The 15,594-nt window shown below is 38.2% G+C and overlaps 1 protein-coding gene across 1 annotated transcript; it reads right to left on the reverse strand.

The window, feature by feature from the left end:
• Positions 1-400: 400 nt before the first annotated feature.
• Positions 401-13,400, reverse strand: LOC134856257 (uncharacterized; the record flags this gene model as incomplete). Its single annotated transcript, XM_063872601.1, has 3 exons — positions 13,191-13,400; positions 1,394-1,747; positions 401-588 (listed from the first exon to the last, which is right to left on the reverse strand). Coding segments are annotated over exons 1-3 (597 nt in total), but the record flags the coding sequence as incomplete, so codon positions are not given.
• Between the last annotated feature and the right edge of the window lie 2,194 nt (positions 13,401-15,594).

Here is a 15,594-nt window from a genome sequence, read left to right on the forward strand (position 1 = left end):
TAAAAATTAAAACCACGATAATCCGTCAGATTCTGTTTGTTTGGATATTGAGCTAGATCTTCTCTTGAACTATTCTTCTCTTCAACTGATCGCCATAAAGTTCCAAGATCATGATAATTTTTTTAGAAAGAAAGCAACCTAAGCCAGTTGAAAAAATGCTAACGCATTCAAAGGCATTTCCTTACACTGTGGGATAACATCAAAATTTCTGCCAAAATTCAAAATTTCTTGCTAAGTAATTTTCATAATGCTTTATCTACAGGTCAGGTCATTAATGAATTTTCTGTTATAAGAAAAGTACATATGTATAACTGGACGAAAAAACTAAAATCTAGATTAGCATAAAATTGAGTTGAAAAAAAAAAACGAAAACTAAGACTTGAGCATCACATGAACCCACTATTTCGGCAATAGCTTTGAATCCGTCCCCACCCGCCGCCACTTGATTGATCGATCCCTGCTCCACCTCGAGTTTGTACCTGTTGTAGCTGATATCATTTTTGGGGTAGAAAAACATCACACAGAACTCCTCATCTTTCCCATTTTTAGAAACTGCCTCCAATTCACCCCCTGCCAATTCAGGGAAATCTGGAAAAAAATCATGCTGTTCAAAACGGGATCTAAACCTAAGCAGTGGTGAATTGGGGATGCCAATTTTTGAGACTTTTGACTATTTTTTTAATCCTTTGTAGTTTTTTTTTCGAAATATCCTCAAATTCTGAGCAATTTTTTGTGCAGTGAGCTGAACCGTAGATATCTTGAGAAAATGCCTTTTTGAATCTTTTGATAGGAAAACTGCAATTTTTGGACGCGACTTCACCGTAAATTAATTCACAATTGGGCACCAGGGCACATATAGAAAAATCAAAGTTCAAACAAATAGAAACTGAAGAAGATGAAAATTGATGCATAGGCGTTTGACAAGGTTCACTACGAGACTTTTGTCTGTACCTCTTAACAGGAGCTTTCATTTCTATCATATTTTTCAAATATGTATGAGAACTTTCAGTGATATGTCAACACTGCTGGGTAAAAAGTTATTTTCGTAAAATCTTTCTAACTTGCAGGGGAGGGGTAGTAATCCACTTTACTTCGCCCTCTTTTGTTTTTTCTGTTTTCTCGACGTGTAGTAATGGTGAGCAAACATATTAGCACAAGAAGCAAAAAAGACCACAAACATATTAATTAGCTTGACATGAAAAAAAAACACATTAGTTACAATCCCCCCTTTCATTAAAGAGGGAAGATTTTTCTACCAATCAGAGTGCTGCAAATTTCGAATTCTCAATACAAGCTTCAGAGCTACTTTACTTTATTTTTATAGAGATGGAGATTCTTTTGTAGATACCATAGGGGAAGGGGGAGATTGTTAAGAAGAGACCCTACTTGTTACCTGTCATTGCAGAGCAGCTCTGATCAGTTGAGCTTGGATAGATGTCAATCACATCTCCCGGACCCTCGTCAAAGAAACTCAAAATTTGTAACAACTCAAAAGTGTAGAATGTTCCGGACTTCAAACCATCCATTTTAATAGTGATGTTGTCGGAACTTTCGTCTGATCTATCTACAGCATAGTAGCCATAGTTAGGAGTCAAGAGTCCTTTCACGTTGAATGGAGTGATATGGCCTGACCGTCTCGATCGCCGAAATGTTGGGGAGAAATTTTCTATCAACTTGCAGACGAAGGAGTTGGCTGATATCGAAGTGGCAGGTTTTAACAGAGGTGGCACGGGGATGCTGGCACGTACTAAAATAGAGAAGATGTACAGACAAATCAGCAAAAAAAAGCCGAACAAAATGCTGTGTACCCGTAGTCATTCATAAAAAACTTGAAAATTATTTTTTTTCTTTTATCATCCATTTTTAGTGTCGTATTTTTTGTGCGCAGTATGATGACAGAGAGAACTATATGAACTCGTAGAAAGTTTGTGAATTAAGCATAAACGATAACAGCTGTATTCGAACAATAAATACCAAATAAAAATGTTGAAACCTTTCTACAACTGTTCTATTTTTTTTCTGCAGAATAATTTTTTGATTGCTTAAACTGATTTGCGGTCTATCGTTTTCACACGTCTGTTTTCACTATTTTCAAGGAGCAGTTTTTAACATTGTTTTTGCTCACGTGTGTTGAAAATAGAACAAAAAACTGACCAGTCAATTCTAAAACAAATTATAAAGTCTGGCACTTCACATTGGCTGTACGAAATGTAAGAAAACTTTATTATCGAATTTCATGAAAAGTTTAAAATTAAGCAGTTTACAAACTCAACCATTTTAAGACGTAACAAGAATAGCCGTTGCTGTGAAAGCACCATAGAAATTTTCTACTCCGGGACATTCTATACTTTTTTGTTCGTTCTGTTGAGCGCATCTGAACGAAAATCAATTTAGAAAAAAATTAGAATTAAGAGAAAACAACGCATATATGACAATGGTTTCCATCAACAATTTAATCGAAAAACAAAAAATCAAACAAAAAAATTGTAATTTTTCAATCACTTCGCAGAATTTTGTGGGTTTTTTAATGATTCATTTGTGTCCAAGAAGGCGCTAGAAGACGCTTCAAAAACTAATATCTTGAGTAAAACAAAACTGTTGCGTTTTATTTTGCATATCATAAGCTGGCTCGCTCGCTCGTTTTATTTGCTCGAAGATGGACAAAAAAGTTTAAACCGGTTTTCTCAACATTGCGGAGGTTTTTAAAAAGGTTTAATGAGGTGTCATATAGTGTTCATTTAGTTCAGGAGAGTCTAACTTACAGCCATCAATCAACTGTCAATCGTGGTGCTAATGAGTCTGTTAGCAGGTGTTGTCCTTGGCATAGTCTGTCACCCTTGGTCGACCTCTAGTGTTACTCTTAATGTTAACTTTGTGAGATCAAGTTGCTTATCATTTGGAATTTACATATTGGACAATCAATCTTTTCAACATGGCGCAGTCAGCAGTCACAAGTGGGAAGAAGAATCCACTTGGTATAATCGGATTCTGGCGAGCAAAATGCGTTGAGCCACCAGTGCTATTGGAGTTCTGGATGAACAGATTTCAATGGGGGATGCTGGCAAAGCATTCGATTAACCCGAAAAACTACTACTTCGCAGCATATTTTACGGAAGCTCAGGTCAACGATCTACATGGGGAAGTTGTCGGGACGAACCGACTAGAATCAGAGCAAACACTCAATTCCAACTTGTACCTGTGCCAGGGCGAAAAAGGACAGGACGAGCTACACAAAAGAAGACCACACCTAGACCTATCAACGATTCGCTATCCAAGAATGTTGGACGTAAAACAGAACCAATAGAAGCGCTGACGCCACCGCGGACTTTAACGCAATTAAAATTGTTTATGGGGTCAATCCACAGCAATCATAAGTATTTGCTGGCTTTAGCTGAATCGTCGTAGACGTTACGGCCGTTACTAAGTAAAAGTAATGAATGTATTTGGACGCCAGAAAGCCAGAATGCATTTGAAAATCTGAAGAAACAAGTGTCCATCAATGTTGAACTGCGACATTTTGATATCCACAAGGATATTTGAACCGGGTGCGATGCGAGCCAGAACGGTTTAGGTGCCGTACTCGAGCATTTAGGACCGGAAGGGTGGAGACCGATTTCATTTTCCTCACGATATCTAAATGAGGCGGAGAAGAAATATTCAAAAAGCGAATTAGAAATGTTGACAGTAGTATGGGGGGCTGAATATTTCCTTAATATATACTGGGAAAAATTTTTATAACAGTGACAGATCACAAAGCGCTAATCTCTTTTTTAAACGGCAATAATAAGAAAAACAAGACAATTTTCAGCCGCTTAACGCGTTGGTTGGACTGATTTATCCCAAATGCTTTTCAAGTAGAACATAAACCAGGGAAAAAGTTGGGCGGGCGGATTTTTTATCACGACATCCAAGTAAAGAAGCAACGCCAATTAGTACGTATGATAATATTTTTACAGTAGCGAAAATAAATGTAATACGTACCGCTCTTGGGTTTGGTAAAAGTATTGCATCCAGGGGATCAAATACATGCAATAATATATCCAAGGGACAGCATATCAAAGCGAAAAATAAACAATCTATAAATAGATTGGAATTTTCGTCACGAGATCAGCCGGTAGAGGGCGGGAAGTCATGCGAGCGAGAACCAACAAATCAGAATCGAACACATGGCTTAAGCCAACAGCTACGCAATTTACGCAGAAATTTAGTCGGTGCTTTTACTCAATCGAAGGAAAGTTGTTTCAAATTATCAAATTCAAAAAGTCTCAATTCAAAAACTCAAATAAAAAATGCAGAAAATCTTAAAACAACACCCAAGCTTAGACAGTAGCAGTGACGAAAGAGAAGAATTATCACCGGGTTCAAACTTAGAAGCAATCACAAAAGAAACAAAATCAGTCAAAACAAACATTACCCTATCGTTACCATCGGCATTCAAAGACGAGACAATCCCAACAGTGGACCCGAATTTGGTATGAATGTCAATTTTACCCCATAATTACAAAAATTGTAAGCAAGATTACCTCACTTCCCGATTTGTTCAACTTAAAATTTATAGTCAAATTAAATTTCTGAACCCCAAAATAGCGCGATTAGAGACTTAATAGTTTCGAAAAACCCAAAAATCCACGACAAAGTTACCGCTATGAGCCGCTATTACTCCCAATTCGTTAATTATTTCTACTTAAAGGAAATGCTGTTTGGATGGACGAAAAACTCGTGATACCGATGAACATCGAAATTGCAATTAACAATAGAATCCACGCTTTCCACCACGGAAAGACCAATATTTTGATGCCGCAAAAGACTTCTGGTATCCCTACATTTACCGGTCAATAGCCTCAATAGCCGAGGACTGCCCAGTATGCACCGCCGCCGGTAAGAACTTGAAACCCATTTTAAATAAGAATCAGCTTGGAAATATACCTGAACCGAAGCAACCCAACGAATCAGTTCAACTTGATTTTTGGGGCCCCAATAGCTATTTAAATTATTCCCAGAAATACGTGTTAGTGGCAGTCGATCGGTTCTCTCGTTTGCCACCGGCGATGGTCTGTGAAAATAACCTGTTTGATAAAACAATGAAATTTTTGAAAAGTTATATATTAAACCACGGGGTGCCAAGAAAGATTCACGTGAACCAGTATTTTAGACTTTTTCGTTCGTTCTGTTGAGCGCATCTGAACGAAAATCAATTTAAAAAAAAATGAAATTTAAGAGAAAACAACGCATATCTGACAATGGTTTCCATCAAAAATTTAATCGAAAAACGTAAAATCAAACAAAAAAATTGTAATTTTCAATCATTTTGCAGAATTTTTTGGGTTTTGTAATGATTCATTTGTGTCAAAGAAGGCGCTAGAAGACGCTTCAAAAACTAATATCTTGAGTAAAACAAAACTGTTGCGTTTTATTTTGCATACCATAAGCTGGCTCGCTCGCTCGTTTTATTTGCTCAAAGATGGACAAAAAAGTTTAAGCCGGTTTTCTCAACATTGCGGAGGTTTTTAAAAATGTTTAATGAGGTGTCATATAGTGTTCATTTAGTTCAGGAGAGTCTAACTTACAGCCATCAATCAACTGTCAGTCGTGGTGCTAATGAGTCTGTTAGCCGGTGCTGTCCTTGGCGTAGTCTGTCACCCTTGGTCGACCTCTAGTGTTACTCTTATTGTTAACTTTGTGAGATCAAGTTGCATATCATTTGGAATTTAAAGATTGGACCATCAATCTTTTCAACATGGCGCAGTCAGCAGTCACAAGTGATAAGAAAATCCATTGGTACCACCGGATTCTGGCGAGCAAAATGCGTTGAGCCACCAATGCTATTGGAGTTCTGGATGAACAGATTTCAATGGGGGATACTGGCAAAGCACTTGATTAACCCGAAAACTACTACTTCGCAGCAAATTTTACGGAAGCTCAGGTCAACGATCTACCAGGGGAAGTCGTCCGGAAGAACCGACTAGAATCAGAGCAAACACTCATTTCCAACTTGTACCTGTGCCTGGGTGAAAAAGGACAGGACGAGCTACACAAAAGACGACCACACCTAGACCTATCAACGATTCGCTATCCAAGAATGTTGGACGCACTGGAAACCAAATTCAAAAATGAAAGAAACGAGACTTACAAGACATTCCATCTTGTCTCTCGAAAACAGTTGATCAATGAAAGTCTGGAGTAGTTCCGCTCTGTTCTAAGCGGACTGGCGGCCCCATGCAATTTTGGAACGTTGGAATATCGTATCCTCAGGGACGTATTCATCGTAAATATGAATAACCGCGAAGCACAAAAGGAATTGTGCAGATCAACCAAAACACCAGAGGAGGTCTATAAGATCGCCCTCTCGTACGAGCGAGGCAATAAGTATGCGACATCTTACGTGGCAACCTCAGCCGGGGGACCCACGGGAACCCAGGGATCATCATCAGGGGTGGAATCCAAATCAAAACAGAACCGGTGGGGACTTTACGAGGAGGATTTCGCAACAACCGTGCAAGGGGCAGAGGCACATACCAGGGACGAGACTCAAACCGGGGGGAGGGGAATCTGCTCCAAAACAATCGATGCTACAACTGCGACCAACCAAATTTTACACGAGAACATTTGGATAGATGCCCAGCGAAAGGAACCATGTTTAATTTTTGCCGTAAAAGTGGACATTTCGAACGTACCTGTAGGGGGAAGCAAGGAAATCAGCGAAGTCGGGGAGCAGTAGGAATGATTCGTGAAAATGCCGACGATACACATCTGAAGAAGTCGGAGGATGAGGAAGCGTCCCAACACGCAAGTTCCATCGGATGGCTAATTAAGAATTCAGTAGTACATTCGTGGGATTCAAGCAGTTTAGATGGGGACTACATAGTAATGGCAAAAAAAAACAAACAATTCACGGAGTTAAAAGTCTTTGGGGCACAGCTGCCGATTGGAATAAATGGGAAGTCTACTCGGGTGTGGATCGACAGCGGGTTTCCAATCTCAATTTTCACCATCGGGGAACTGAGAAGAACCTTTGGAGCTACGGGAATGAAACTGGACGCTCTCTCGAACGAAGATAATGCATTTCGGGATTATGGAAACAATCCGTTAGAAGTGATCGGAACAATGGCTGTCTTTTTGGAATCCAATGGCTGGAAGATAAACGCGATGATAAAAGTCATCGGAAGTAACCGCCCATCTATAATTGGAAGAGACCTGATGCCTCAACTAGGCTTACAGTTGGTGTAACAAACACCAGAGGACCAGATAATGTCCATTGAGGAGGAGGACAAGGAGGCATCGCGGCAAGATGGGGAGCTGGACTCTTGGCAAACTAACTTCAGTAAGCAGTTTTCAAATCTTTTTAACAGGATTGCGAAAATAAGAAATTATATAGTGCAAGCAGAATATAGTGCAAGCAGAATATAGTGCAAGCAGAAATAGTGCAAGAAAGAAAGTGGATAAGGAAATCGATAAACTACTGAAACAAGGTCACATTGAAAAGCTAACGGAATGTTCGCATAAATATTTTGTGTCCCCAATCGTAATAACAGTGAAAAAAGACGGGTCTGTAAAGCTAGCGCTCGAGTCAACGGAACTAAATAAACAAGTACATAAGAATAAGTACCAAATGCCGAATATTGAAGAATTAATGGACACGGTGGGGCAAACAATCAGCGAGAAGAAACCAGGGGACATATTTTTTTTTACAAATATGGACCTAACTTACGCTTACGGCCAATTACTTTTAAGCGCGGAAACAAGCGTACAGTGCAATTTTTCTCTTATCGGAGGTCGGTCGACGGGTTCAAGACCGGGTTCTATGGTCTAACTACGATGCCAGCTGAATTCCAGCGCGCAATGGATTGTATCTTCTCCGAATACCCAAAGGCGCGTGCGTTTATCGACGACATCTTGGTAGTAGCCAAGTGAACCGAGGTCGACCATATAGCATTGGTAGAGAAAATTCTTAAAAAACTGGACAGGGAAAATATGTCGCTAAAGTTAACGAAATGCAAGTTCGCTCAACGGGAGTGCGAGTAGCTAGGCCACAAAATAACATATGCAGGAATATCTCCCTTGGTCCGTAAAACAGAACCAATAGAAGCGCTGACGCCACCGCGGACTTTAACGCAATTAAAATCGTTTATGGGGTCAATCCACAGCCTTCATAAGTATTTGCTAGCTTTAGCTGAATCGTCCTAGCCTAGCCGTTACGGCCATTACTAAGTAAAATTAATGAATGTATTTGGACGCCAGAAAGGCAGAACGCATTTGAAAATCTGAAAAAACAAGTGTCCATCAATGTTGAACTGCGACATTTTGATATCCACAAGGATATTTGAACCGTGTGCGACGCGAGCCACAACGGTTTAGGTGCCGTACTCGAGCAATTAGGACCGGAAGGGTGGAGGCCGATTTCATTTTCCTCACGATATCTAAATGAGGCGGAGAAGAAATATTCGAAAAACGAATTAGAAATGTTGACAGTAGTGTAGGGGGGTTAATATTTCCGTAACTACGTACTGGGAAATTTTTTTATAACAGTGACAGATCACAAAGCGCTAGTCTCTCTTTTAAACGACAATAATAAGAAAAACAAGACAATTTTTAGCCGCTTAACGCGTTGGTTGGACCGATTTATCCCATTTGCTTTTCAAGTAGAACATAAACCAGGGGCAAAATATGGGCGGGCGGATTATTTATCACGAAATCCAAGTAAAGAAGCAACGCCAATTAGTACGTATGATAAGATTCTTACAGTAGCGAAAATAAACCTAATAGTACCGCTCTTGGGTTTGGTAAAAGTATTGCATCCAGCAGATCCAATACATGCAATAATATATCCAAGGGATAGCATATCAAAGCGAAAAGTAAACAATGTATAAATAGATTGAAATTTTTGTCACGAGATCAGCCGGTAGAGTGCGGGAAGTCATGCGAGCGAGAATCAACAAATCAGAATCGAACACATGGTTTAAACCAACAGCTGCGCAATTTACGCAGAAGTTTAGTCGGTGCTAATACTCAATCGAAGCAAAGTTGTTTCAAATTATCAAATTTAAAAATTCACAATTCAAAAACTCAAATAAAAAAACGGCAGAAAATCTTAAAACAACCCCCAAGCTTAGACAGTAGCAGTGACGAAAGAGAAGAATTATCACCGAGTTCAAACTTAGAAGCAATCACAAAAGAAACAAAATCAGTCAAAACAAACATTACCCTATCGTTACCATCGGCATTCAAAGACGAGACAATCCCAACAGTGGACCCAAATTCGGTATGAATGTCAATTTTACCCCATAATAACAAAAATTGTAAGTAAGATTACCTCACTTCCCGATTTGTTCAACTTAAAATTTATAGAGTCAAATGAAATTTCTGATCCCCAACATAGCGCGATTAGAGACTTAATTGCTACGAAAGACCCAAAAATCCATGACAAAGTTACCGCTATGAGCCGCTATTATTCCCAATTCGTTAATTATTTCTACGTAAAGAAAAATGCTGTTTGGATGGACGAACAAATCGTGATACCGATGAACCTCCAAATTGCAATTAACAATAGAATCCACGCTTTCCACCACGGGAAGACCAAAATATTTGATGCCGCAAAAGACGTCTGGTATCCCTACATTTACCGGTCAATAGCCTCAATAGCCGACGACTGCCCAGAATGCACCGCCGCCGGTAAGAACTTGAAACCCATTTTAAATAAGAATCAGCTTGGAAATATACCTGAACCGAAGCAACCCAACGAATCAGTTCAACTTGATTTTTGGGGCCCCAATAACTATTTAAATGATTCCCAGTTAGTGGCAGTCGATCGGTTCTCTCGTTTGCCACCGGCGATGGTCTGTGGAAACAACCGTTTTGATAAACTAATGAAGTTTTTAAAAAGTTATATAATAAACCACGGGATGCCAAGGAATATTCACGTGAACCAGAGGACGAGATTTATGTCGAACGAAATTAGAGCATTCTGTAATGGGGAGAGTATTGAAATCATAAAATCACCAGTAAATGATCAACGGGCAACTAGGTGCGTGGAGCGCATCCTTGGTAGTCTCAAAAACTAAATACTGACTTTCGCCCAAGAAAAACATCCCGAACCCTTGGAGAAAACGATCGAAAGGCTCCTTGGTGCTCTCAGTTTTTTGAAGAATTCGACACTAAAAATCTTGCCATTCGAGGCGCACCACGGTGGCGAAGCAAACACTGTCCTAAGAAATCTCACAAAAATCTCTCTCTCCAAAATCTGGATTGGTCGCGAGTAATAAAAACGAAAAATGCTTGTTAAGATGACGCCGAACCAAATGTGAGGGACATGCCACACCCTGCTGATACAAACTGGCATACGATCTCAAACATAGAAGCCACGCGCGTAAGCTGACAAATGAGCAAACGGAAAATCAGGACGACGAACCAGACAAGAGTGGACAACCGAGACCTTCTGGATGGTTATTCCAGCGAATCAGAAACCGGAATCTGAAAAGGTATAAACAACTTCATTCTAAAGTCAAAGCAGAAAGTGCTCATTCGTTAACTTTAAATCACGGGGTTGTTCTTAGAAAATCGGGGGTGGCCAAGAAGCCAAAATCGAAGAAACTATAAGCGGCCCTACCACAAGCGATCCTACCACCACCAACTCCGCGCGAAGTGAAAGAACTGGCAACAAAAAATGCAGCTAACGAAAAACAGAAGCGAAAACAAACCGGGCGGCGATTCGAAAACAGTGGTTCCGAATCGGAGGACAGTGAGGATCTACCGATTATCTCGGTCAAACGGACAGTTAAAACACCCGCGGAGGCACAAGCAGGATCAGCACAAACGAGCGAACAAGCAACAACCAATCCAGTACCAGACACCGGAAGCAATCAGGATACGATCTCGGCACTAGACGGCGAAATGGAAAGACAACCAGGGGAACCAACATCGTCGCAACCAGGGGACCAAACATTGTCGGCACCCACGGAGAAGAAGAAGAAAACAACACGAAAGCCCAGGCTGGTATCGTATAGCAGCCAAGAAGATAGTCAGGACGAGACAGCAGCGAGAAGAAGCGGGAGAAAAAGAACAGCCGTGACGAAAATGGGAGAAGTGATGATCGATTTCATCAACAGGAATGATAAAGGGGGGGGGGGAAGTAACTCAGAAACTTAAACTGAAAAACAAAACTTTTTAAAGCCCAGGGAGAGGGTTGGTCATTATTGGACTAAAAACTCAAAACTTTCATCAACACTAAGTGATCCTTTAGTTGCTGAAAATCCGTGTTTATTAAATTTGTTCAGTATTTTCAAAACGTTCCAATCAGTATTTTTTGTCATCAAAAACTTACAATCAACATCCAGTAGTCAAATTTTTCAGTCATTTAAAGTTTCATCTATTGAAGGGGAAGTGTCATATAGTGTTCATTTAGTTCAGGAGAGTCTAACTTACAGCCATCAATCAACTGTCAATCGTGGTGCTAATTAGTTTGTTAGCAGGTGCTGTCCTTGGCATAGTCTGTCACGCTTGATTGACCTCTAGTGTTACTCTTATTGTTAACTTTGTGAGATCAAGTTGCTTATCATTTGGAGTTTACATATTGAGTAATCAACCTTTTCAACAGAGGTTTGAGTCACTACTGCAACTTGTTTAATATGCTATCACTCGACCTCTTCCGACGATAGTTTGGGGCACCTAATTTTGCGCGGAGGACAAAAATAAAAGGAACTAAAACACGCGAATACAAAGTTACTCCTCAATTTTAGTGGTCAGAACAAAAAGTCAAAAAGATTTTAAAAAATCAACCTATTGTTAGTATGGAAGCACTAATCACTGTATATCCTGTTCCGAGTACAAACACAGCGGAACAAAGCGCAGCAATACTTTTGTCCAAACCAGCAATCAACTTTTTTCAATTGATTTTGGACTGTGTTGTACTAAATAATTTGTTCATATTGATGATTTTTTCCGATCTACTTAAAAATTGCCCCCCCCCCCCTTTTAAGAAAGAGGGGCAATTGTTAAGTAGAATAAAATAACGCATTTTCGACCAATCAGAATGCAGCACAATTCTAATTCTCAATAGAAAGCTAATTTACTGTTTTTATTAATAGGGGTGGCAATTCTTAAGTAGTTCCATTTTTTCGACTAATTTAAATCGGACTGTTTCGTAATCTAAAATTACTGGATCTACTAAACAACTCTTCCCATATGGTATTTACTTAAGAATCTCCACCCCTATGAATAAATACAGTACATTAGCACAAGGCTGCATTCTGATTGGTAGAAAAATCAGCATGCTTTATCTACTTAACAATCCCCCTCCCTTTCTTGAAAGGGAGAGATTGTTAAGGAAATACAAATTATCGGCCACACAGGATTTTCAGGTCGAACTTTGTTCTCTTTAAAGAAAAAGGTCGAAAAATTAGTTGCCAGTGAACTTTTGGGGAGGCGAACTCAGGTCTACGGCGTCCAAGCCTGCCCAGCTAGCTATTATCTCCACCCCTATGAATAAATACAGTACATTAGCACAAGGCTGCATTCTGATTGGTAGAAAAATCAGCATGCTTTATCTACTTAACAATCCCCCTCCCTTTCTTGAAAGGGAGAGATTGTTAAGGAAATACAAATTATCGGCCACACAGGATTTTCAGGTCGAACTTTGTTCTCTTTAAAGAAAAAGGTCGAAAAATTAGTTGCCAGTGAACTTTTGGGGAGGCGAACTCAGGTCTACGGCGTCCAAGCCTGCCCAGCTAGCTATTATCTCCACCCCTATGAATAAATACAGTACATTAGCACAAGGCTGCATTCTGATTGGTAGAAAAATCAGCATGCTTTATCTACTTAACAATCCCCCTCCCTTTCTTGAAAGGGAGAGATTGTTAAGGAAATACAAATTATCGGCCACACAGGATTTTCAGGTCGAACTTTGTTCTCTTTAAAGAAAAAGGTCGAAAAATTAGTTGCCAGTGAACTTTTGGGGAGGCGAACTCAGGTCTACGGCGTCCAAGCCTGCCCAGCTAGCTATTATAATTTTTTGCTCTCGAACTTGTACTTTACTTACATAAGCTCTTTCTTTGGCGCAGTCACAATCGGCCAAAATAAGTAGCCAGATAATCGAAGACTAACTCGCGGCTTGGTCGAAAAATGCTTGATAATTGTGTTCGACGCTCAATTTTTGACACTTTTAAGCTCTTGTAATGCGAAATTTTATTAGATCTTACCTGCAACGCAAAAACCCAAAAGCACAAAGGCATTAAGCCGCAACAGAACTTCCATGAAGCAAGCTCAAAAAATATAAGATATATTAACTTCTATATGATTTCAAGAGAAAATTTAAACGTGATTTTAACAAAACTTGATTAAGTTTTTCGTGTAGCAGTTGAAGATTAATGAATTATGTGGTTTTATAGTCCAATTATTAGTAAAATATCTTTTCTGTATTGCTGAGAGCCTTTGAGTGGGTTGAACTCAACTCAGATTTGTTTGTTCGGCAAAGTTGTTACGAAACACACCGACGAATGATTAACTTGGCAGCACTGCTTACGGTGTTAAGATTATGATGACTGATCAATCTATCATCTCGATCAGAGCTCTGTTAGTACAGAACGCAAAAGCTAACCATTTCGTTTTTTTTTTGGATTTTTCCAAACTTTTATTACACTTTTAAAAAACTTTGCAATAAATTCTTAAAAGTTTAATATTGGAGTCTTAGGCAGAAACCAGAAAGTTGCGCAGATTTCTTATAATATCAATATTAATGAAAAATAAATAATTGAGAACCGAAGAACGTGGTTGAAAAACCTAAATGAGAATACCTTGGTTGATCTTCCTATAAACTTTGGTGATCTTGATTTTTCATTTTTGATGAACTATATCGATTTCGATTCTTAAATTATTAAGTCTCAATGTTTTCAATCAGGTTTTACTTACAGTTTTTTAACAAAGATTTTTCTGGTTTTCATGTTGATTTGCCCGATTCGTTCGATCAATGTTTAACACTTGAATTTGCAGTTAACTGCATTTTCAACAATTCAATCTGAAGCCAATTCAAAGCTATTTTGACAGATGAGCGTTGACAAATTGCCTTGGAAATCGGTTTTTACAAATTGAATTTTTTAGGAAACAATTGGAAAACACAATATTTCATCATAGCAGCAATATGTTTTTTTAGGAAACAATTAGAAAACACAATATTTCATCATATTTCATTACGAAATTTTAAATTTAATTTTTTTTAAAACGAAAGCGACTACTGTAGATCTTTCAATAATATTTCAAACTATTATGTCAGTTTTATTACTTGACACAAATGTGTTTTGGTGTTTTGCTATATGGAGCAAATAATAAGCATATTTTGTTCATATAGAAAAACAGCAAATCTCAATTTGAAAAAAAAACGTTCGAATTAGGCAAAGGTAGCATTAGATATTTGAAAGATAAACTAGAAGTATTGTTAAACGCAAAAAAAACTAAAAAAAATTAACTTTTAAATTTCATGACACAAATATAGTCGTTCATCGAAAAAGGCAGATGTTTGTTGTTTTATAAAATACCTCGATGATTTTGAACAGCTGGAACCTGATCTAAACTACATTTTATTATTGGATAAAATAGATTTTTTACCACTGTAAAATATTTAATATTAACCAATCATGATCCATCCAACTAACAACCCACTTATTTGTAAGCGCTGAAATTACTTGTAATTTCAGCACCAGAGATATCTGAATTTAACTTAGAAATTAGTTACCTCTCCAAGAGAACTTCAGCTGTCAAGAGAACTCTCCAATGAATTTAGATTTTCATTTGCAAACATAAAATTTTGAAGTAAATCTTCATGATTATTTCAGGCGGTAAACAAAACTATTAATGTATAATAACGATTGATAAAAAGATCTCAGATCGTTCCCTCAATTTCTGCAGTATTATATAAAACATATTTGAAAAATATTTATTAAAAAAAAATACAAAATAGTAGCATGACAATAAATAGTTAGTAATTATAAACCATCCTGTTGTTCCAGCTTCATCACCTAAAAATAACTGCAATCATAAGCTAACTAATATCATAAAAAACTAAATCTTTTTATCAAAAAAAAATTAAACCATTTTAAATTTAAATTCACTTAACTTCAAATTAAAATCATCAAGGCTTATCCTTGGATCTTCATAAATTTTCTATCTCATTATTTTTCAAGTCTGATCATCAAGGCCTATCCTCGGATCAAAAAGAACAATTTTATTCTACCCCACCCACTTAGCAAGTGTCTAACGACCTCAAACGTCGATTCACTGTCCAACCTTTTCAAAAGACCCAGGACTAATAGAAAATTTTAAATGAAACTAACCATTCAAATTAAGCTAAACGGTGAAGAACTTCGGTTATTCATTCTTCACTTGAACCCTCCTCTTACCAGACCCAGGATAGATCTTAGACTTAGTAAGTTTAAAATAGTATCTAACGAACTACTTGCGTTCTAATTATACCTGAACCTTGTGGATCGATTTAATATTCTCCAACCCTTGAACACAATCACTACCCCTAAGTAAGATTAAGTAAGTTAACACCTTAACTTAGACTAGCCACGAGAAAATAAAAATCATTTTCCGGAATCGATATACTTT

The sequence above is a fragment of the Symsagittifera roscoffensis genome, unplaced genomic scaffold (genome assembly GCF_963678635.1).
Source record: "Symsagittifera roscoffensis unplaced genomic scaffold, txSymRosc1.1 SCAFFOLD_97, whole genome shotgun sequence".
Lineage (NCBI taxonomy): Eukaryota > Metazoa > Xenacoelomorpha > Acoela > Convolutidae > Symsagittifera > Symsagittifera roscoffensis.